Below are 24,231 nucleotides of genomic sequence, written 5' to 3'. Positions count from 1 at the left end.
CGGGAGAATTTATAATATTCCAAACAATGAGAAGGTATTGTAATTATGACAAATTGTAGGGGAGCCCATTGTAATTTACCCTATAATTTATTTTTTCTTTTACACCTTATTCCACGTTTTATTTTTTCTCGTCTCACACTTTGTTTATGTCTTTTCATAATTTTTATTTTTATTTTCATCCCACATTATACTTTTTTTTATACTCTCGCAAACTGCGTACAACAATAGCTAGTTAGATTAAAAACGAATAGAGGAGACAAAAAGTTTCTTATCTAAAAGATAAAAGAGACGATTTTTTCTTTTTTCAAGAGATTTTTTTGCCGAGTTATCATTTATATAAGGATAAAATGCTATTAATCCTACAAGCTACATAAATAAAAGGAGATAATTATATTTACACCCCTGATCTATGGTCTATTTATATAAATTATTCATATTTGTTAAAAAATTATACATATACGCATTAGAAATGTCAATCATTTATACAAACTACTTCTAATTTTTTAAAAATTACATATATACCTTCCAAAAACATCAATATTATTAACAAGTTACCTCTTCTTTATAGATGTCAGGGGTGATTTTTGTAATTACGTAAAAATATGAATTATTTGTATAAATAAGCTATAAATCAGAGTGTGTAAATATAATTATCCCTAAATAAAATTATGAATCATAATTGGTAGATGTAATGAATTTATCATTTTTCTATAGTTCAAGGTCGCTATTGGCTAAGGCTAAGGCTAAGGCTGAGGTTCTGTAAACAAGTTTGAGGTCATGAGTTTGAGTTTAATCGTACTATTTGTCTCATTTTATGTGAGTTATTATGATTTATTTATTGTTGTTAGTTATATTGATAAATTAATTGAATTGAGATATTACTTAACGTATCGAAATAAATTATTATAATTTATTTATCGTTATTAATAAAAGAAAATGTTTAGTATTAGCCATTTAAGAAATCATGAATATTTAAAGTGTTCAACCCTAAAAAAGAAAAAGGAAATCAATAAATCTGATTTTATGAATAAAAATGAAAACCAAACAAGGAGAAGGGACCCAGCAGTCATTTTCCAAATTGTGCTCCCCCACTTCAGTATACCTTCTTAGATAAATTTTGACTTCAGTTCTGCTGGTTGAACAAATCCCTCTCTCTCTCTCTCTCTCTCTCTCCCCCCCTCCCACCCCTCTCTGAATCATCAAACTGGATTTTATGACTTAATATCTCCGATTTTTGCTGTAAGTCTCTCCGATTGATCTAGTTTACCTTGTTTTTCTGCATCTGAATTGTAGTATTTCTTTATATTTCGTCGACTTTATTATCGGTGAGAATTATGATTGAGTTTTTGCTGTTGTAGAGAAGAATTTAGATGGGGTTTCTTATGTGATGGCTATTTTAGTTTTCTTACTTTTTTGGTTTGGCTGATGGCTATTGTAAGTTACCTTACGCAATATCTTGAAGTCTTGAAAAGCTTCAGCATGTTTGCTTGGTTGTAGATTTTTTCTTTATATCTATCTATCTATATATATATATATATGTATTATTTTTGACTGCTGCAGAAATTGTCATTTAAGGCATTCGTTGAACTATAATGAAGACAGTAGTAAATTGTAGTCTGAAAAGTTAACCAAGTTTACCCCTTTTGTGGTAGTCGTTAATGGAGATGGGATAGTGAAGCTAAGGTATATATGTTAGGAGGGATATTCATATGAGGTTGTAGATATCATCTTTGAAGATGGGGCTACTGGTAAAGGTGACCTCCTGAAACAGACAATTCGAAATTTTAGAATACTCGCATCATGACCTAAAATAATAGTAATATAAGTTCAATTCGGAAGTCTAGATGTTGGGCCTGTTTTGGCATAGTGAACTTTGATTTTTGGGGGTGTAGGACGTCGCGGAAAAAAACTTAAGATGTGAGATTTGAGATGGATTTTACTTGAAAGTATGGGTTTTTTTTCTGGGGAGATTTCTCAGGGGTGAAATATGGTGAATTTCTCTGATTGAATCTTGAAGTGTCTTATGCAGATTTTAGATTTGCATTAACTGCATCCAGAAGATCTTGCCTGAGTTCCATATCTCTTTGTTTAATTCAGAAGTTGCGAGACATGGTATTTAAATGCGGGGGAATAGGTTTAGATGTTTTCAGCATTTTGTATGCTCTAAGTTCAGTCTGGCACAGTGAAAATAGGTTTAAAGGTTTGCAGACCCATTCATTGCATGCCCTAAGTTCAGATTTTGCTTAGTGAATTGTTCTAAGTGCCTTAACGAGATATTTTGTTCTTAATTTCGCTTTACATAAATCTGATCACTTTTGAAATTGTAGTATGGTTATGAGTGTGGGAGAATTTCTTTAGCATAGAATGGAACTGGGTGATGTTTCACATGTATTTGAGAAGAACAGAAGATTAATGTACAAATTGAGCTATTTTCTGGAACATCAGCCAATTCTTTTCTCAGCTATGTTGCTTTAGCTTATGCGTTGACACGCAAGTGCCGGAAAAATATCCAAAATTTCCCTTTAGGTTACTTAACATCCTGCTGATTGAGGTGGATATGCTCAGAGTCACATTTTAGTCTTGCTTGATTTGTCAATTTAGGAGTGTTTTGGGCTGGGAAACTGGAGTCCCAAGTATGTGTCTCTATGTTGATAAATGTATTACCTACTTCTGATACTATTTGATTAAATTTTTTTGAAAAGATTAGGGTGTAAATGTGTACTTATCCTTTCCATTTCAATACTGTTTGTAATTTCATCAGATTAATGTAAAACTAGGGCAAACAAATGCTTTATGTTGTCTAATATGAAAAAATGAAGGGTAAATTACAATGATGTTCCATGAGGTTTGGCGTAATTACGAATACTCCCTTGTTGTTTGAAAAATTACAAATAACTCCCTAATATATGATAAAAATTATGTAATCCTTGGATGGAGGTATGGAATTGTCGACTTTGCGCTTGTTGTATTTTTTTCTTTTTATATTAAAATAAAAAAATTGTAAAAAATCAGATGGGGTGAAAGGAAAAATTTGTAAAATTGTAAAAAACATTATCCACTAAGTCCATAAAAAAATTTCAACAAATTTTAAAAAATAAGTAAATTATAATTCATAGTCTACAAGGGTATTGGCATTTTGGTCAGTTTACCACAAAAAATGGATGGAAACCTAACGGACACTAACGGGTTAGGCTAATTGTTAGACGACTATTAAAATTAGTGGGTATTGGTAATTTTTCAAACAACCAGGATATATGTAATAATGTTGAATATGAGAGGAGCTGTTGTAATTTACCCCAAAATGAAATCCATTTCTCAGAACATAACATAACATAACATTTATTTAGCTTGTATGATTTTGTGCAAACTGTTTAAAATTTTCTTTCTGCCTGCAGCTGAATTTACATTGATTATACATAATGTTTGATTGCGGTTCGAAGTCTCAATACATTGCTGGACAGCGGGACAAGTTTGTAAGGTACCAACCTTTTGCTTTGCATGTATTGGAAAATAAAAGTTCCTTGTTTTACTACCTGCTTGGATAGACTGCTTGAGGAAAAGAAAAAAATTATAGATGCTACCCAGGGTAAAGTGAGACTCCATAAACCACGGTTCCTGAAATTCCGGCAAGCTGTCTATACAAAAATGACACTGTAATTGCTAAAGTTTTCTCATTGCTGCTCTCAATAACAAAGTAATGTTGTTTTATGGTTTCTTCAGTCTTCACTTTGATAAGTAATTATGAGGGATTTTTGGTGTGAAGGTTGGACGACCTGGACTCGAGACTGTCATCCCCATCAGCTGCAGTTGCAACAAACAAATGTGGCTTCAATATTGATGGTTTGGGCCGTGGTGGTCGTACAACTCATACTCCATCAAAGTCCTTTAAGAGAGGAATGAGAAAGGGGTCCCAAGGACTAAAATCAATTGGTCGGTCCCTTGGATTTGGCGTCTCTAGGGCGGTATTTCCTGAGGACCTCAAAGTGTCTGAGAAGAAGATATTTGATCCGCAAGACAAACTTCTTACATTTTGGAACAAGCTCTTTGTGACCTCTTGTATTCTGGGTGTATCTGTGGATCCACTGTTTTTCTTCCTGCCAGTTTTTAATCAGTCATCAAATTGCCTGGACATAGATAGAAAGTTAGCTATCACGGCAACGACACTGCGGACAATTGTTGATGCTTTCTATCTTATTCACATGGCTCTTCAATTCCGAACTGCTTATATTGCTCCATCATCTCGGGTGTTTGGACGAGGTGAACTTGTAATAGATCCTGCACAGATTGCTAAACGATACTTGAAGTGCTATTTCATCATTGATTTCCTCGCAGTGCTTCCCCTACCCCAGGTCTGAGAAACTTATGTACTTATATATGCTTTTTTGAATTGCTTTTTATTAAATCTTATGTCCTTATCCTTTCCAGGAAAGATTTTTGCTCTTGTGAATCTTCTCTTTGATGTTCGTATGCATCTTTTTGCTGATATTTTTCAGCTTCCTGCTTTAGAGCTGCACATCAAGTATGACATTCTATAGTTTTTCTTCCTTTTGTGATTTTGTCCAGTGAAGGGGAAGAAAACGGTACTTTTTATTTATTCGTTAGAATTCTGAAACATTTGAATTTGACATCTGTCTGCCAACTGGATCCTGGGATTGCTATTGTCTTCTCTCAAACAGAATATTTACAGAATATTCTTAGAAGCTCTTATGGAACAGGATGATGATGGAGAATTTGTTCCTGTCCTATTAGATTTAGTTCTCCTTTTGATTTTCCTAGTAATACCCACCCAACAATGACCTTTTAATAAGATACTTGAATTTTAAGCCCACTGTAGCTTTTGCTTTCAGATAATCATGCGCAGATATCTGAAGATCCGTTCCTATTAAACTTTCTTTCTAGTTCTGAAAATTCTGTCCCTTTCCTTTTAAAAATTATATTATACATGAATTTCTTGGCCAGTCAATGTTCATTGAATAACTGTTTTTCCTGAATTTCTTTCGTGGTAGTGGATATACTTGATATAACTACATCTATTCCAAAGTTTATTATATTTGAAGAACGACAGGAGCACTATGGCTTTGCTTCTCCAGCTACTTGTACCTGCACAGAGCTACAATGCTGTTTTTATTTTATGTGCTTGCAGAAATGTGATAGTAGATGTTGATATCTCTTCTTTTGTGGATTTCATAATCTAGCTATTAAGGTGTTTGTCATTGTCCATCACCGCAGTTATACTGGAATTCTCATTTCTGGCATATTACTAGATAGAAATCTTTGGGCATATTTCCTGTTTTTCTTACTGTAGATCCTTTTGAGTTATGCAGATCGTTGTCTGGAGATTTCTGCAGAGGTCAAAAGGCTCAGATGTACTGGGTACAAAACAAGCACTGTTTTATATCATTTGGCTTCAGTACATTCCTAGATTTGCCCGAGTTTTTCCACTAACTTCAGAATTGAAAAGAACTTCTGGTGTCTTTGCTGAAACTGCATGGGCTGGTGCAGTTTCCTATTTGCTCCTATACATGCTTGCCAGTCATGTAAGCTTCCATTTAAATTAATGTCTGGCATCTCATCCCACCATTTAGCATGATAGATTTTACAGTTTCACGTGGAATTATGTTCAAATTAAAATGACCTGACAAACCTCCAAACATGTGGAACACAATATACAAGTGCAGTGTAACAAACTGAACCTACGCCAGAGTGTTGAAAGGTCTGGAACACCAGAAGTTTGAAACAGAATTGCCTTTTTTACTAATAACCCAGAATGCCTTTGGTTTCTTTGTAAATGCTGTTTACAAGCATATGAATAAACGGTGTCTAAAACTGCCTCCTATCTAGTGCCTATGGGCAGTTGGCCTGCTTGAATTGGGAAACTGACCACAATAATTTTCACAATGCAAAATGCATCTCTATTTGTTGGAAGTACTTGCATATTTAACTTCCGTTCGGCTTCTCTGTCTCCTCAAAAGTTTTCTCCTAAGGAAATAAACTTGGAAAGAACGACTTTCTTGCTTCAGATTTAATAGATCAAATCCTTGTATTTCTTTCCTTTTCTAATGTTGGGAAATATATCTGTTTTTGCTTTAAAGATTCTCCAATGAGAAAATTGCTGCTGGCACAGCTACAGAAAATGGAGGATTTTCTTTTAACATTTTAGATGTTAACTGTCAACCTTCTACATCTCCATCAACATTGTCCCAGTTACCGTAATAGGAATACTGATGCATCAATTTAATGTTCCTCTGCTATATTTTACATTCTGTAACACGCTTAATGGCGCTGGTCCGTGAAATGTGATTGATGCTGCTCTGGAGTGACAAATATTTCTTAAGACACAATGTTTCTGCATCTCTTCTTTGCAGATAGTTGGGGCTTTCTGGTACTTATTATCTGTGGAACGTAATGATACATGCTGGCAGAGAGCTTGTAGACACAGTGGAAAATGTATCACCAATTTCTTATATTGTGGAAATCAAAACATGCCAGGCTATGATATCTGGAGCAACATTAGTGTTTCAGTCTTAACTTCGGCTTGCCCTGTGGATGATGAGAAGAATATGCCATTCGACTTCGGAATCTTCAGGCAGGCTTTGTCATCTGGCATAGTTTCATCAAGAAAGTTTTTGTCCAAATATTGTTACTGCCTGTGGTGGGGGCTGCAGAATTTGAGGTAAACAAACTTCTAGACGTCAGCTTACTGCATGTGAATGAATCAAAACCTTAAAAATTCCAGTGATGCCATTATTTTGTCATTTTCACTTTATAAGATGGTGGCCTTATTGTCCTTTCAACTCCCTTTTGTGCTTTCTCATGTGGATAACATTTTTTGCTCTGCTATTTTTTCTTTTTTACTCTTGGCGTTCTTTTCTAATTATGGTAAAGTAACAACACAATCTTCTGTACACATTTATGGACTCTGTTGGCATTATTTTGGCAATGATCATCTGTATGGTAATAAAATTGGACAAAACCCCGCATGCTTTTAGGAACTGCAAATCAAGAGGGTTTCGTTAAGCTTCCTAGGATTGCCTTATATATCAAAAGATGATGTACTAAAAAATCTCATTTAATTTAATGTTTGTGGAAAGGAATGGATTTCCAGGTAATGTTAAATATCTGTTATGAGATCGAAGATATGATAATAAACTTGGTGTTTGATTGAATCACATGGTTAATATCCCTAGGATTAACTTGGAGATTCCCTGCATTTCAAGTATTGCATTTGCAAATTCTTTTTATTGGCAACAGAGGATTAACAATCGTAGTAGTTCATAGGTAAGCAAGATAATTTTCTATTTGCCTTTGTTTTGGTTATAAATGTCCTTTGCTGTCACTATTGGTTCAGATTTCGGAGTATCTGGAGAGTCCTGGGTAATAGTATTGGCTGTAATTTCCACATCCTTTTGCCTGCTCTTTTCTCCAGTGTTCTTAGTTAGGCAAACTTTATTACCTGCTTATCTGTGGACATGTATCTAGTGCATGCAACTCATAGCTCGTGAAAATGTTGATAAAACAAGTCATATGTTGAACTCACCTCTGAAAATTGGCTGCCACCAACTTTTATGACACACTTCATTTTTCTTTCTGCAGTACACTTGGACAAGGACTTCAAACCAGCACTTTCCCTGGGGAGTCTATATTTAGCATTGCACTTGCCATCCTTGGGCTCATTCTCTTTGCACTTTTGATTGGAAATATGCAGGTACTGAAGTAAACTTGGCTGTGTTAGACATCAGCATCTTTTGCTCTAGATGCTTTTGATGTTTTAATTTCTCACTTTTGCTGTTTGTGTTATTTTGGTTTGATCGCATATCATCATCTTGTTTCTTCATAATATTGAGCGAATAAAGAAACTACTAATTAGCACTCTGGAAAGAGCTCATGCAGCATGACTTGTAGGACATGAACAAAACTTGTACACGATGCCAAGAATATGAAAACAACTCTGGGAAAGTACAAGTGAGAAAATGTGAAATAAATGTTTGGCATTGGATGACCCAGCTTGTCCGAGAACCTTCATTTTGAAGTTAAGCTTGTCCAAAAATATACCACAGCATTCTGCAGTCTGATTGGCTTGTAACGAAGTTCTTGTTCTTTTCGAGCATGAGCACACAGATTTTCATTTTTGTGACATAATTAGCATGGTGCTTTGCCATTTTTGCACATGCTTATGAAATAGACTAAGAGAATAAAAAAAGTGAAAGGGGAAAATGATTCTACTGCAAATTTCTTCTCCAACTGATTTTGTGGACACAACAAAAAAATGTTAGTGAGAAAGGGCATCTTGTTGGAAGGAGTAGTACATCTGGATTTACTTCTCTTTACAACTGAAGCCATACATGTTGCATTGTGAAGTGTAAATACCCTTTATGTTGCTTCAACAATCTTTTGTTGTAAACGGCATTTTTAAATCAGGGGTTAGAAGATATGTTTGCACAAACACGTAAAGCTTTGATAGAATGGGTGGATTTCTGTATTTATTCAGGTCTAAATTGTACTAACTAGGTAAGTTGGCAAATTTGTCTCCCTTTAGATGTCAGATAAGTAAAGTTTTGCTCAACCTATAAATTGTTCTAAGAATAATAGAGTTTAGAATATCTGCCCTGATTTGAAATGGGTTCTTTTTCTGTTTTTGTCATTCCAATAGTGCCCAGATCTGATTTTGGAATTAAGTTTAAATTCATGAACCTTGGGTATGAGAACATGGTGAAAAATGTCCGTGAGAAACAGCATCTTGTTGGAAGGGAGGAGCACATTTGGGATCTAATTCTCTTTCCAAGTCAAACCATACGTGCATCTGGTGTTAAATCAAATACCTTTCCTATAGTTTCAACAATTTTGGTCTTAAACTGCATTCTTAACTCATGAGTTAGAACATAAGTTCACACAACCACATAATTTCATAGAATGGGTGGAATGACTGGGTTGTACGGACTACATAAGCTGGCAAGCTTGTCTCCTGTTAGATGCCATTTAAAATAGAATTTGTCACAACTATCACTTGTATACAAACTTGAGACGCCAAGCAGCTCGCTCTCCCCTATGGAATGATGTTTGGGCGACTCTTTGAATATTAAAACTTAGCGTATCTCCACTTTGAAATGAATTGTTTTCTGATTTTGGCATTTTGAAATAATTCCTGGATGTTGATCTCAGAATAGAGTTAAAACTCCAATGCCTTGGATATGACAAGGTACAGTTGGTAGTTTATGGCTTCTTTGATATTGAAGTTTTATCTGAAGTACCTAATAATGCAGTATTTACTATATTGAGTGCTTGATTTTTTTTGTTCTGTTGTTGCCACAGACATACCTTCAGTCACTTACCATTCGACTTGAAGAGATGAGAGTCAAAAGGCGTGACTCAGAGCAATGGATGCATCATCGCTTGCTCCCCCCAGATCTCAGGGAGCGGGTTAGGCGCTATGATCAGTACAAGTGGTTAGAAACGCGTGGAGTGGATGAAGAAAGTTTGGTTCAGAGTCTACCTAAGGATCTCAGAAGGGACATCAAACGTCATCTTTGTCTGGCTTTGGTCAAGAGGGTAAAATATCGCCCAGAGTTTGCTTCTTCACGCCTCTAGAAATAAATTTGTCTATTCTGTGTTTGTGAAAACTCGCTGATGTTCCATATCCATGTGATTATTCAGATAATCTTTCCTTTAAGATAAATAACAAGTCCATTATATCTTCTTTCCTCAGTTGGCCTTTTCTTGTTCTCAAACTTTTGCAGGTCCCACTATTCGAGAATATGGACGAGAGGTTGCTTGATGCCATTTGTGAGAGGCTGAAACCCTGTTTGTACACGGAAAATACTTACATTGTCCGAGAAGGAGATCCAGTCGATGAGATGATATTCCTCATCCGCGGTCGTCTGGAGAGTGTGACAACTGACGGTGGAAGAAGTGGTTTCTTCAATCGCAGTTTACTGAAAGAAGGCGATTTTTGTGGCGAGGAGCTTCTGACCTGGGCACTAGATCCAAAATCAGGTTCTAACCTGCCATCTTCTACTCGGACGGTAAAGGCTCTGACTGAAGTCGAGGCTTTTGCCCTCACAGCTGATGAATTAAAGTTCGTTGCCAGTCAATTCAGACGGCTCCACAGTCGGCAGGTCCAACACACCTTCCGTTTCTACTCACAGCAGTGGCGCACTTGGGCCGCTTGCTTTATTCAAGCAGCGTGGCGTCGGTATTCTAAAAGGAAACTAATGGAGCTCAAGAGGAAGGAAGAAGAAGCAGAAGAATTAGCTGGTGCCAGCAGCAATGCCGGTGGAGGCTCGTATAGCATCGGGGCAACATTCTTGGCGTCCAGGTTTGCTGCAAATGCTCTGAGAGGAGTGCACAGAAACCGGAATCTTAAAAGTGCCCGTGAGTTGGTCAAGCTGCAAAAGCCCCCAGAACCTGATTTTACTGCCGATGCAGATTAATAGCATCTTAACTCAGTTTTTGTTGACTCCTAAATCGATCTTTGGAGCTCCCAAGGGTCAAAAATGTATAATACTGGAGTGTTACTGTTGTGAGTTATGTAACTGATGTTTATGGTTTGAATTCTTTATAAGGAATTTGTAAAGATCAGCCTGATAATATTACATTGTATATTAGATTTGAGGACGAATGATTTCATAAACTGCAGTTCGGAGCATACTTTTGGTGTTTACAATTTTTCTTGATATAATTATTTGAATGAAGAAGATTTGTGTCATTTTACAGAGGAAATTGGCTGGGATGCGGTTGTGTGGATATGGTTAGTTTCTGTTATTTCTCATACAGAACATTTTGAATGCCGGTCCCCCACGAAAAGAGCCTCATTTCGGAATTCTGAGGGCTCAAAGTACTTAGACGTATTACCACCAATACGGCAGTCTGGCGGTCAATTCCTCAACTCTCCATTTTCAATTATAATTAGGGATACTTACACTCTCCTTTCCATGAGGGCTTGATGTAATTATATATAAATCTTGTAGTTTGGAAAATTATATCTAGCACTTTTGAGGTTTGCTTCCGACTAGTAAATAAGTTCATCAGTTAGTCAAAATTTATTTTATTTGTTGATATTAACAAAAAAAAATAAAATAAAATCCATTTTAATCCTTAATTGATTTATTACTGATTTATTGCAGGTTCAATTAATCTTTTTATGATCAAATTAATCTCATACTTCTTCACGCGTTAATGCATATGAAGAGGTACATTTTCACTATTATAAGGGTAGTTTAGTCCCAAAAAATTATTTGACCTGCAATAAGTCAGTAATCAGTCAATTGAGGTTAAGTATCAATTTTCATTCAGTTTTTTTTGTTAACATTAGTAAATTCAATGAAATTTGACTAATGAGGGACTTATTTGTTAGATGGAAGCAAACTTCAAGAGTGCTAGTCTGCTAAATGTAATTTCCCAAATCACAAGGAATCTACGTGTAGTATAATTATCCCTTATAATTATTAGTAATTTTCTATACAATAAGAGAGTATTTATAATTATATTAAATTTGGTACGAAATTGTAGTAATTTACCCTTAGTGAAAATGTTTATGTAGTCAATCTATTGAATGACCGTTGTTGATCTATAATGTATGAGTTAAGAAAATTTTGAGTTTGATTTGACTAATATGCTATTCAGGCAAAATGATCAAAATGGAAAATGCTCCAATCAATTTTAGTGAAAGAAACATTTTGAAACAGTTAGATTTCATTAAATGAAATAGTTAGTCGAATTAATTCGACCTAACTTCTGCCATGAAAGGGAAAAAATAAAAAGGCACTTCCAAGATCGTTCCAAGAGCCCCAGAATTGTCAAACATTCTTCCATTCTTTGTCTTCGTTTTCGGACAGGAAAAAGAGGGCATTTCAAAGCTTCATTCTTATATGTTACTATGAAAGGGGGAACTGCCAGTAATAATTTCCTTAAATTGGAGTTTTATATTATTCTCGTGTATATAACAGTCAGGCAAGAACACACCAACATGCCCCCTTTCACCATCTGAATTAATACAAGGCAGAATTGGTGCTTGCCTTCATATGACTTCGTAATTCTTAGTGCCTAATGCATTCTATGGAGCTACCAGAAAGAATATTGAAGTCTAATTGTTGAGTTCATCAAAGTTTATTAAATTAGATGTTCATGATAAAATTATGACACAGGGAATTCAATCGGAATGTTTCCTTTCCTTTGTAGGAAACAATGAAGACACTACCAGTTCGATTCATCTCTGCATATGGCAAAGCTCAACACCTGAGACACTATGTTAAAGTGCAATCTAGCATGTATCTTGCAAGTGACTCAGAATCGTTAACGTACTAAAGGTTACATGTGATTTACCGCTGAAGTTCTACAAGGACGCTCGCTATTACAACAAAAACAAGCCTGGTGAGGACAGGAACCGCTCCAAATCCTCCCAAAAATGTCTTAATAAATGCTTATGAGCAAGGAAAAGTGAGAATAATATTACAAAGACTGAAGAGGCAAGTATGAAAACGTTGTCAAAGACAAACTAGTATATGTATCACCAAGGAATTTGTAGCTTACCCGACTATGACAGAAGAAAGCAAAGATGTCAGGATACGCTAGGATCCAACTTTGAGGGGGATCATATGCTCTTCTAGAATAACATTTCCTTTCAGCTTGCAACACTATTTAGTCAATCTTCACGGATGAGTAGATGAGCCGTGTAAACCAGAAACAAGCATAGAAACCAATGGTACCAGTCAGCACAAAGAAAGCATATGAACCAATCAGCATATACCCAAAGTACAAAATACCCGACACTGGTTTTGTGATGTTGAGCTTGGTGAAGAAGTAGAATGCTGCGTAAAGGAAGAGGTATAGAGCTGATGAACCAGATGTCAAGTATGATCTCCACCACCACAAGTAGTCCTCACTGCACAGTTGGAAATAGCATAGCACAATGGTAATCTCGGCGCAGGTCACAAGCAAGATGATGAATACAAGGAAGAGGAAACCGAAAATGTAGTAGAACTGATGTAGCCAGATTGATGTCAGGATGAAAAACAGCTCGATGAATACTGCACCAAATGGTAGTATGCCTCCAATTAAGATAGAGAAGAAAGGGTTCATGTACCATGCCTGCTCGGGTATTTGCCTTGGGATTTTGTTGGTTTTCACTGGATCCTCAATAGCGGGCTTCTTAAAACCTACATAACTACCCACAAAAACAAGTGGAACTGAAATTCCGAACCACAAGAGGACTAATACAATCATGGTACCAAACGGCACAGCCCCCGATGATTTCTCACCCCAAATTAGTGCATTCAAGACGAAGAAAATAGCAAAGAGGATTCCCGGGAACATAAAAGCTGTTTTAAGCGTAATTTTCTTCCATTCTGTTCCTTTGAACATCTTGTACAGCCGAGCTGAGGCGTATCCGGCAAAAATGCCCATGAACACCCACAGAAGTAGCATAGCTGTCATTAGCCCTCCACGGTTAGAAGGAGATAGGAACCCAAGTGCTGCAAAGATCATTGTAATTAGTATCATTCCAAAAAATTGAACACCAGTTCCAACATAAACACAGAGCAAATCCGAGTTTGTTGGAGGCCTGAAAACATCCCCATGAACTAATTTCCACCCAGTTTCTTCTTGAGCTTCTTCCTGAGTCTCCAACTGGTTGTACTTGGAGATGTCACGGTAAAGAGTCCGCAACATAATCATGGCAACCATTCCGGAGAGGAAAAGAACAATCATCAGAGAATTAACAATCGAGAACCAATGGATTTGATCATCAGCCATGTAAAGATAAGTATCCCATCTAGAAGCCCACTTGACTTCACTCTCCTACAAAACAGACGACAGAGTAAGGCAGTGATACACAATAATCAAGCCCTTCTTCTCAACACGAAACAACTCCGCCCGCAGCAACAAAGAAAATTACCTGAAATTCCACATCATATGTGAAGATGATTTCCTTCTTGTCTTCAACCTCCTGTGGAGATTCAGAGCTAGTTACTGTGCGTTTTGCATGAGGATCACATGTGGTTAATCGAGTTTTATCATTCCATTCACCTTCATATTCATGCTTAACACTGAAAACACAACAAAATTGAAAGATCAAGAACAGGTTTGAATAAACAGGAATAAAGCTGAAGCACATCATAACACTCGGCATCAGCATCGTATTACCTGAATGGTCTGACTTCAAATCCCACAATTCTTGCAGCATCAGTCATTTCATCCTTATGATACTTTACAGTAAATGTCAAGTGATTGTGGATAAAATACTTCTCCTCTGTTCTCTAGTAATTCAGGAAAAAGTCGAGAAATCAAGATCTAATTGGCCATTTGAAAAGAGACTTTACTAGCAGCAATTGATATAATACTTACTCCAGCATACTGCCCCTTCAAACCAACATGGAAACCATGCTGATAAACCAAAGTGTCCATATCAGGTCTTTTAAAAGGCACAACTAGAGGGAGATTATCCAAGATCCTGTTAAACAAACCATCAGCAGAAGGTCATCATGCATGACAAGGATTTAGAATGGAGTAAGATCTTCAGCAATGTGGCTTACATGTTTACTCGATACTCATCATCAATCTTCTCTTTGAATTCCTTTGCCTCTTTGGCATTAAGTGTAATACGGCAAACAACATTGCACATCTGTGCTTCTCGCATCTTAAACTGCAGAAATAACTTATAATGAAAATTTCGGTTGTGATGCATGATTTGACTATTGAGATGCAAGGAGGAAACGGTCTAAATTCTTGCCTAAGAAAGGAACAAATTCAAAATTTTTGGTAAAAAAGAAAAGAGAAAGAGAACAAAGAAAGGACAAAAAGAAATACAAACCACATAGGGAGAGTTCTCAATACGATCACCACGAAGAACTTCCCCAAGATTCTCAGCACTGTCCACAATTTTCTCCGGTTTACAGTAAGGAATGGAATAGTAGGAGTAAGGAAGTTGAGTTTTTACAGAGGTCAATTTGTTCACTTTCACCTTCAGAAGATCACCCTGCATCTCCCAGAAAAGAACAAATCAAACTACATCATAGGAAAACCAACCACCTAATAAAGGTGGAAGTAGTATACAGTTAATGTAAATTTGCTGAAAAAATATTGAGCAACATGCTTTGGGTATATGTTAGTTTTCATGGTTACTAGTATACAATAATAATTATGGAAAATTATTATTCACATTCTAATATAAGTATATAACAATAGAAGCTATTGAAGCTCAAATATTCTATCATGATGTTTGAATTTTTAAAATACAGAAAAGTTACTTGTATGGCAATAAAAACAGAGAAACATTGTGCCACAGATAGAAGCAAATGAGAATCAATAGTAGTCTGCAAAAATACAGAACATATTCTATTCGATAAGTTTCTTTGTTGCTTGTGTATTTAATGTCAAGCTTTATTCCACTTGTTCTTGTTAACATAAATTCTTGAATTTAAAATGCCACAACTAAACCCCAACAGAAACCTTGTTCGGAATTGAGCGCCTTCTATAGAGAGACGTCGCGAGACAGTAGGAGCTCTTCCCATGTTTGGTAGGAAGAGGAAGAGGAGGGAGGATTAGTGAATACCTCCCAAAACCGGCTTTTAATCTATCCAACTATAGAGGAAACGGAGGAAATTCTTTTCCTTCAAGATAAATTCTCCAAATTTCTATGGTTTTACCAACTTAAAGAAGCCTATTGCTAGGTTAAAAATGATGCTTTGAAATCCATCAATTTTTCAAAGGTGCTTCTATAGTAAATTGGTGGTTCATTGGAGTTTAAGCAGAGACCTGCAGTAGAATCCTGTGACTGGGAAACTTAGGGGATTGAAGAGGGGTTGCTAGGCCCTGTGTATGGCCTGCGAGAAACACAATTAAGGGCACGGGCATGGAATAACATGCAAATGTATGGATTTAGTTTCTTGAATAAATTTGAGCTTTTGAGACTGTTAATATTTCCAGAATGTCAGTTTCAATTTGGCCGGTAATCATTACTTAAGCAACCACGCAAGCCCAAAGCACTCTTAAAACTTCATATATTCATGAACTTACATCTGCAAATGACATGAAATATCAACCAACTACTATAGATTCTCCATATCAGTAGATTTAGTGAAGAGTGAAATTTTTCAGAATTCCATCCTTTAAAATTTATTAAAATGGAGTATAACAAAAGATGTTTACTAAATTAAAACTTGGCTTGGTAATTCGATAGTTTACGAGCATCAATATTTAGCTATTGAATAGAGGAGATCCTGTATTGTTTTTTCCAGCTGTAGTATAGTTTAGCCGTAAAAAGGATTCGAATTTAACTTGACAGATCACATTCTTTTGTTTCCAGAAAGCTAGATAGGCAGCCAAAATGAATAAGCTCACACTTGACAAAAGAAAACCAAAACCAATTCAAAATAACACATACCAAACAGAAACTTTATTTTCATTCCTTATGATTGAAATGTTATAAACTGCTTAAATTGTTTAATTGCCATGCGATTTGACCCCTTTATTTACAGTTTGCAATGCCACTTTACATTGATCTGATCCCACCTTTTAGTCAGAACCATCAAATTTCATTCATTAGCACACGATCACAAATAATCACGAGCATCAAATAGCAACAACATACTCGCCCCAACAGAAAATGGAGATCTAACACTAACACGTCCTTAATCAACAAAATCAAACTCCAATAACTCACAAATCTTAGCAAAGTTTAAAACTTTCACAAACCCATAATTTCCAAATACGTAAGTACATACATCTGCATATCTGTTGTTCATTACACAACTCAATCACATCCACACACACACACACACTTAAACATCCATAAACTGCATACCATCCATAGATATCAACATACTGTAAAGCGTCAACTAAAAGAGACGTACATTGAAAAGCAAATGGATGGTAACAAAATACCTTGACGAAATCTTGGGGAGCGACGCCAGGAAGGTAGAAGGAGTCGGCCGCGTTAATGAAGAGGAGGAGCGTCAAACACACAGACACACAAATCACGTGAGGCCTTCTCCCCACGACCTCCATCTTTCTCCACTAAACACTCACCACTCACAAGATTGCTAAATCGAAGATCCAGATCCACACCACACACTTCCTCCCCCCTCTCTATACACCTCTACACGATACACTCCATATACCGATGTATCTTTTGTGTATATATATATATGGGCTTGCAAGAATTGAAGAGCACGGGAAGAACTATGAGGAAACTGGAAGCAAAGTGAGAATCCAACTGGAGAGAGAGAGAGAGAGAAGTTGACAGTTTTGATGGGGGATGGGGAGATGAGTGGATTTGGACCGAAGGATTGGATCAATTGCAGTAGGCAGTATGGATTCATTTTAGACTAATTAACCATACTTTAATTCACTAACACATCTTATCTTACTTAATTAATGTGGCTGCATTTCTTGCTTTGTGTATATTATTTAAGTTGATTTTTTAATTTATGTCTAATAAAATTAAATTTTAATAATATTATTAAATATTAACAGTTACGATTTTAGAAAAAAATATATTGGTGGAATGTACTTTTAATTTTATTATTTGATGGATTTTAAATATATATAAAATTCATTTTACGAGGTTTTTTAAATATACAGTCACGTTTTATAGAAAAAGATGTATAATTTTTTTAAATATGCAGTCCCATTTTATAAAAAAAAAATCTATAAAAACCTCTTAAAATGAATTATATATATATGAAATTAACAAAAAAATCTAGTTAAAAAACATAATTTACCAACTTTTTGTTCGAAAATTCAAATATTTAATATATATTGTTAATGTTTAACTTTTTTAGACTTATCTTTAGCTTTTAAAATTAAAAAAAATACTGACTTAAGGTTTTTTTTATTATATTTTCATATTAGATAAGTTTTATGAATTTATTCATAATTTTGATTTTTTTTAACTGCTAAAAAAGACGCTGTTTATTTCAAGTTGAGTAATATATTATTATTATGTTCATAAGAGTTGAAAGTTTTCATTATTCACATAAGATAATTAAAATATCAGCATAAAATAATATCAAAAAGTTATTTTTTCTTTTTTGTGTAAGAAAGGATTAAATTGACAGTTTTACAAACTTAAGATATTAAAATGGTCAAATCAAATTTATTGACCATTTTACGCTCCAAATATGCAAAACCCGGCCACATTTTTGCCGAAAAATTGTCAAAAAAGGACCAAATTGAGATAAAAAATAAAGTTTAAGGATGTTAAAGTTAAGAAATGAACTTGAGGGACTAAAATGATTTTAAACGAAAACTTAAAAAATTAAATATAATATTTACTCTACAATTATCCGTATTTTTAATAAGATATATGCCGATCATCCACTTATCCAATGCATTATGCTCTGACTCTAGAGTTCGCAAAATCTTGGAGTGGATTTGGCTCAAAATCTGTCAATGCTCGTCTAGATTCACTTTACATCGACGAACCTCAGAACTCAACAAGTTTATTCCGTTAGCTTTTGACTTATTTATTTATTTATTTGTTAATGAATTGATATTATTAGGCAAAATTAGGCTTGGGATTTATAGGTGCCCAACAAGCTATTGTGAGATTAAATACAATTGTTTTGCAATATACGTTTTCTATATTTATATAAAATGGAAAGATACTTTTTTTGCTCATAGACACGGTTTGTGACATCGCTATATATATATATATATATATATATATATATATATTTTCTGGTTGATAATACCCTTAAATTGGTTTGTTTTTCTTTCTTTTTTTTTGCGAAATATAGTGCGTTGATTATATATATATATATTATTTTTATTTATAATATATTTTAAAATATATAAAATTATTTATTATATGAACGTAGAAACGATACGTCAAAATACCTAGTAAAATTCAAATTCAAACCCTTTTGTTGGCCCATTTAGTCGGCCCCAATTTACGCACACTTGTTTTGATATATAGACAGTAATTACATTATGACATTAATATCCTAATAAATTGAGCAATTGAATAATATATCGATTCAATCAATATATCAATATAATTAAGATTATCAAATAACAAATCACAATAAACTCACATAAAAGTGAGACAAACATCACACATATGATGAGATCTGAATCTACGACTCTGAACTAAATTATGGGATCTCAATTTTAACCACTGGAACAAGAGATTATATGCTATTATATAAATGATAATTTTATTAAATTGTGTCTAAAGTATGTAATAAATGTAATGATATGTGATTAATTTCAAATGAACCGAACTTGGTCCGAACTAAAACCTTTTTTTCATAATAGAATGATAAATTACGTTACATCTAGTTCATTATAAATTACTAATCCAAATTAATGGTGTGTGTAATCATTTAAAAATATAAAATGAAATTTATAAAAATTACTTTTATCAATAAAATTTTATTAATCGATTAATATGATGTGTACTAGGGTTCAACAGCACCACAACGATCGAATGATCTTCTTGAAAAATACATGTTTGCACTTTGATGCTTAAGTCAATAACTGAATTGGACGGAGAATTTGATACTAACATGAGATAATAATGAAACAAATAATGTGGCGTACTCATATGTAGAAATGGAAGTAAGCTTGTGCAGTACAAGAGCTTAGTATTCTTGTTGTCTATCAAAAGTATAAATTACTCGAGTGTGAATGACTTAAGTTACCTCTATTTATGGAGAGATTTAGAATGAAATCTGAGAATAAGTTATCACAAGTTGCACATTACTAGAAATCTACGGATGTTAGCTAACTAACAAGAATATCGAAACTCAAGTTGGAATTTTATGAGAAAGTTATGATCGTCCGAATGTTCATTGCCCATTCAACTAAAAAATCTAGGAAATAGTTACTAGCTGTTTGATTTGGTCGATTTCATTGATATGAGGAGAGTTAGCTGCAGAAGTTTTAGGGTTACGTAGTCTGTGACGATAAGAATCTACCCGGCATGTCGTCCCCACTATTCGTCCAATAATCTTGTTAAATGAGACCTGATTTTCGGTCCTGCCATATTAATTTAAATTTAAAAAATATAGGTTTGATACCTTTATTTTGGATCAATAGGGTTGAGCCTATTGGGTTGAGAGACGGGGACTCCCTCCTTTATGTTGGACTTTTGAAAGATGGAGACATCATATAATTTTATTTTTTTTTACCTAATTTACATAGAATTCTATTTTAATTCATAAAATATAACAATTACATTAGAATTTAAAAAAAAAAATATTAACTCATTAGGATAACTTACATTGATACCCCAAAGTAACACTTAATTATACAAATACTTTTAATCCTTCACAAAATTGAACTAACATCTTCTAAAATTATTAAAAAGTGTGCAATCATGACCAACTATGCCTAAATCTCACATCAAAGAATGCTTTGGGTGGTGGAAAGATTTATCATTTGGTTCACAAATCAACATCATATGGATAGTTGGGATCAATCATTATTTAAAATAATTAACAGTTACAATAAGGTTATTTATTGAGGCTAGACGAAATTTAATATTTAATTATATTTTATTGTCATAATTTAAAATAAATAGTTGTAGTAAGTAGTTATTGATCATGATTATGTAATGGTCGTTGATCGTGGTTTTATTGAGTAAGCCTAAAATATTTTTTAGGATTAAAAGTCATGATCAAAATATTTTGCTATTGTTCATAGCCATGACAAAAATAATTGGATAAATTGCATGAAACCCTCCTGTATTTTTAAAATTTAACTAAAAACTCCCTTGTATTAAAATATAAATAAAAAACCACCTGTATTTTTTAAAATATTGCATACTCTCCCCTTCCATTAAATAAATTTAACGGCATTAAATTTTGTTCTAAATTGCCCGTTATACAATCCTTATATCAACTATTAATCTCAATTATTAAAAATAACCAATTCAGATCTTAAGTAATTTAAAATATATATTATTTATTTATATATATAACTATATATATTATAATGTGTATATATATTATATAACCTATATGTACACTATATTGTATAAAATGGGTGACTGTCGCCTAGACTATTCTGAGTGACGTCGACGACGCCCCTGCAAACAAAGGGCAATGGTGAGGTCGCCTTAGAAAAATGTTTGATTGTTTGTTTCCCAAGATGTTGTTAGAATAGTTGACCTGAAAACCAATTAGATTGGCATACTTGTAATCCATTCTGACAATAATTCGATTCTATGTAATATTATTTAGTAAATAAAAAGGGTATTCGTTATTGGCATTTCATTTGTTGTGCTCATTATATATCTGTTTGCATTTCTTTTAAATATCACAATAAAGTCCACAGACCACTTTGGCAACCGTGCAACAGTTGGATTGCGTATTGGATGGCAGTCATGAAACCAACTGCCAAGGGTTGGGTTTGAAATGTTCCAAGTCGAGGACCTGGAGAATGGGTATCGAGTCTCCTACAGAGACTTGCATTAAGAGCCGCATTCATTTAATGAGTATAGTGTTTCATCGACGACAGAGGTGGGACATCTGTGCGATCTTAGTGGGTCGATTGGCTAGATGTCGAATCAACTGAATTAACTTGCGGGGGTCGATGAAACTCGCACTCATCAAATGAATTCGACTCTTAATGCAAGTCTCCATAGGACACTCGATGCCCATTTTCGAGATCCTCGACTTGGAACATTTCAGACCCAACCCTTAGCAGTTAATTTTATGACTGTCATCCAATGCGCAGTCCAACTATTGCACGATTGTCAAAGTGGTATGTGGGCTTTGTTGTGATGTTTAAAAGAAATGCAAATATATATATAATGAGCACAACAAATGAAATGCCAATAGCGAATGCCTATTTTATTCACTGAATAATATTTCATATAATCGAGTTATTGTTAGAATGGATTACAAGTGTGCCAATCTAATTGGCTTTCAGGTCACCTATTCTAACAACATCTTGTGAAACAAACAATCAAACTGGGGTTGTTGTGGGGAATGAGATGAGTGATTACAAGTTTGACAGTCATTATTAGAGTAAAAATCATAGTGATTTAGAGTTGAAGGATGACCTATTGAAGGATTCATTAAACAGAGATGCATGTTTATTGTCTAGTGAAACTGATAGTAAGGCCAAGTTAGAAAAAAAGTATGATCTTTGTAAATATCAATGCATTTAGAAAAACACTGAAAGAGTTTGTGATTTAGGAGGGTTTCAAAATAATGAAGATGAGTAATAAAGAAACAAGAGTGACAACTCATTATAGTGTGAAGGAATGCCATTATAGTAAATGGTGTCGCATTTCAGGTTAAGACAATTGTGTCGAATCACACATGTATTATGTCAGATGTTATCACAGAGTCAAGTGATGAGTGGATAGCGACAAAAATTGAGAGTATGTTGGGGGAAAACCCAGGGACGAAGAATAGAGGTATTAGAAATGAACTTAAAAAAGTTTGGTGTCAATCCTCAATACATGCAATATAGGGTTAAGAAGAAGGCCTTGGAGTCAATGGAGGGTAGCTACATGGAGTCATTTGAGAAGATGCATTATTATGCTAATCTTGTGTTAGAAAAAAGTATGGGGAGTGTGGTAATCCTTTAGTGTGATAGATAAGTCAGAGGTTATCCCTTCTGCACCCGTTCTAAAAAGATTTTCTTAGAGTTGTCTGCATTGAGAGATGGGTTTTTGGAAGGATGTAGTCCATTCTAAGCTTTGATGGGTGTCATTTGGGTACGTTACTAGCTGCCATTGGGTTAGATGGGAATAATGTATTATTTCCTATTGCCTTTGTTGTTGTTGAGTCAGAATGTAAGCAGTATGTTTGGTTTCAATTTTGGCCCATCTTTGAGATGGGCCAAAATATAGTGTATGTTTGTCTTGTTTGGTTTTGTAAGTTTTGGATATATTTTTTATTATTTTAAAATAGTTTTTTAATTACTTTTTGTCCAAAAAATAAAATTAATTAAAAAATAATATTTATTTTAATCACTTACAACTAAATAAATTATATATATATTTACACATACATATATATAAATATATATAAAAGAGATATGATTTGACAATAAACAGTACTTTTTGTCTCCCCACTACCCAACATCAAACATACCATACTTATTTTATATTATCTCCAAAAACAAATCCAAACATACACACTATCTGTAACTTATTTTTATTTATCTTTGTTTTTCTCTCTCTATTTTCACAAAACACCCCAAAACAAGTTAAAAACAAAACCAAACATTATGAAGGAATCTTGGAGCTTTTTCTTTGAGAATCTGCCAAGATTGGTGGGAGGTTCTCTATTGACAAGTCATGGACATTTATGTCCGACAAACAGAAGGTAATGTTGTATTCCCATCTTTTTTGTTGTTTGTTTTGCATGTATTGGAAAATGGACTGAAATGTAATATATGTAACTCCTGGGGCTGTATTGACATTACAAAGAATCCAACAATGAAGCATACACACAACAGGGAGTCCTATATACCTTAAAACAAATGATGTATTTTGGAAAGTTCACGAAAAGTTTTAATGATGCTTTCGAAACTAAGGATGTTTGAACCTAAATTGACATTTTGAAATATTTCATGTTTGGGATTTTTTAATGGAATGATGTATTCCTTTTTTCATGTTAGCTGTGGATTAATTCTGTTGTAATGTTTAGCTGCGGAATATTGCTGATGAATTAATTATGTGGTGATCAATTAAATTATAGAATTTCATACGTTTACAATCATTGTTCATTTTATCTTAATTAAGAAAATATTATAATTTCATCCAATACCAAAATCTAAGTTTATCTAATAATTACAATACTTACATTAAGATTAGTAGGCATTTTAGTTTAAAAAAATTCAAGATATTTTAAAAATTAAATAATTTTTGTTGAGTAAAGTCATTTTGATCAGTTCATCCATAAAAATGGATAAAAATGAGTTATTTGTTAGACGGTTATAAACTTTACGGGTGTATTTGTAATTTATCCTTATATTTATCCCCTTATAAGTACAGAAATATATATAGGAATGTTAAATGAATAATAAAATTAAAAATTTATATAATTTTTTTTGCTGATGTCAGCATTTTGCATCCAATCCCTAAAGAAAGGAGTTAGGTATAAATATAGAATTTTTAAAAAAGGTGTAACTATAATTTTAAAATTTATTTGAAAAAAAATATAATTTTATATTTTTAAAAAGGGTCGAAGTGCAATTAACCTTTTAATATAGATTTTTTTTTATACCAATAGTGTCGAGACTCGTACCTTTGTTCTTGAACCAAATATGTGTATA

The 24,231-nt window shown here is 34.1% G+C and overlaps 2 protein-coding genes across 2 annotated transcripts; one reads left to right on the top strand and one right to left on the bottom strand.

The window, feature by feature from the left end:
• Window positions 1-1,083: 1,083 nt before the first annotated feature.
• CNGC5 (cyclic nucleotide gated channel 5) lies at window positions 1,084-10,642 on the top strand. The gene is made up of 8 exons (XM_011081101.3): window positions 1,084-1,239; window positions 3,396-3,478; window positions 3,764-4,349; window positions 5,325-5,537; window positions 6,366-6,673; window positions 7,594-7,705; window positions 9,310-9,546; window positions 9,735-10,642. Exons 2-8 carry the CDS (start codon window positions 3,420-3,422, stop codon window positions 10,425-10,427), a joined length of 2,208 nt encoding a protein of 735 aa, XP_011079403.1. The 5' UTR covers window positions 1,084-1,239; window positions 3,396-3,419; the 3' UTR covers window positions 10,428-10,642.
• Window positions 10,643-12,244: 1,602 nt separating this feature from the next.
• Window positions 12,245-17,290, bottom strand: LOC105162928 (transmembrane 9 superfamily member 9). Its single transcript, XM_011081102.2, has 7 exons — window positions 16,876-17,290; window positions 14,804-14,968; window positions 14,526-14,635; window positions 14,338-14,443; window positions 14,137-14,249; window positions 13,889-14,039; window positions 12,245-13,791 (listed from the first exon to the last, which is right to left on the bottom strand). Exons 1-7 carry the CDS (start codon window positions 16,996-16,998, stop codon window positions 12,634-12,636), a joined length of 1,926 nt encoding a protein of 641 aa, XP_011079404.1. The 5' UTR covers window positions 16,999-17,290; the 3' UTR covers window positions 12,245-12,633.
• Window positions 17,291-24,231: the final 6,941 nt, after the last annotated feature.

This window comes from Sesamum indicum, linkage group LG5 (genome assembly GCF_026168435.1).
Source record: "Sesamum indicum cultivar Baizhima isolate 11 linkage group LG5, ASM2616843v1, whole genome shotgun sequence".
Classification (NCBI taxonomy): Eukaryota; Viridiplantae; Streptophyta; class Magnoliopsida; order Lamiales; family Pedaliaceae; genus Sesamum; species Sesamum indicum.
This window is presented reverse-complemented; position numbering and strand designations above follow the sequence as displayed.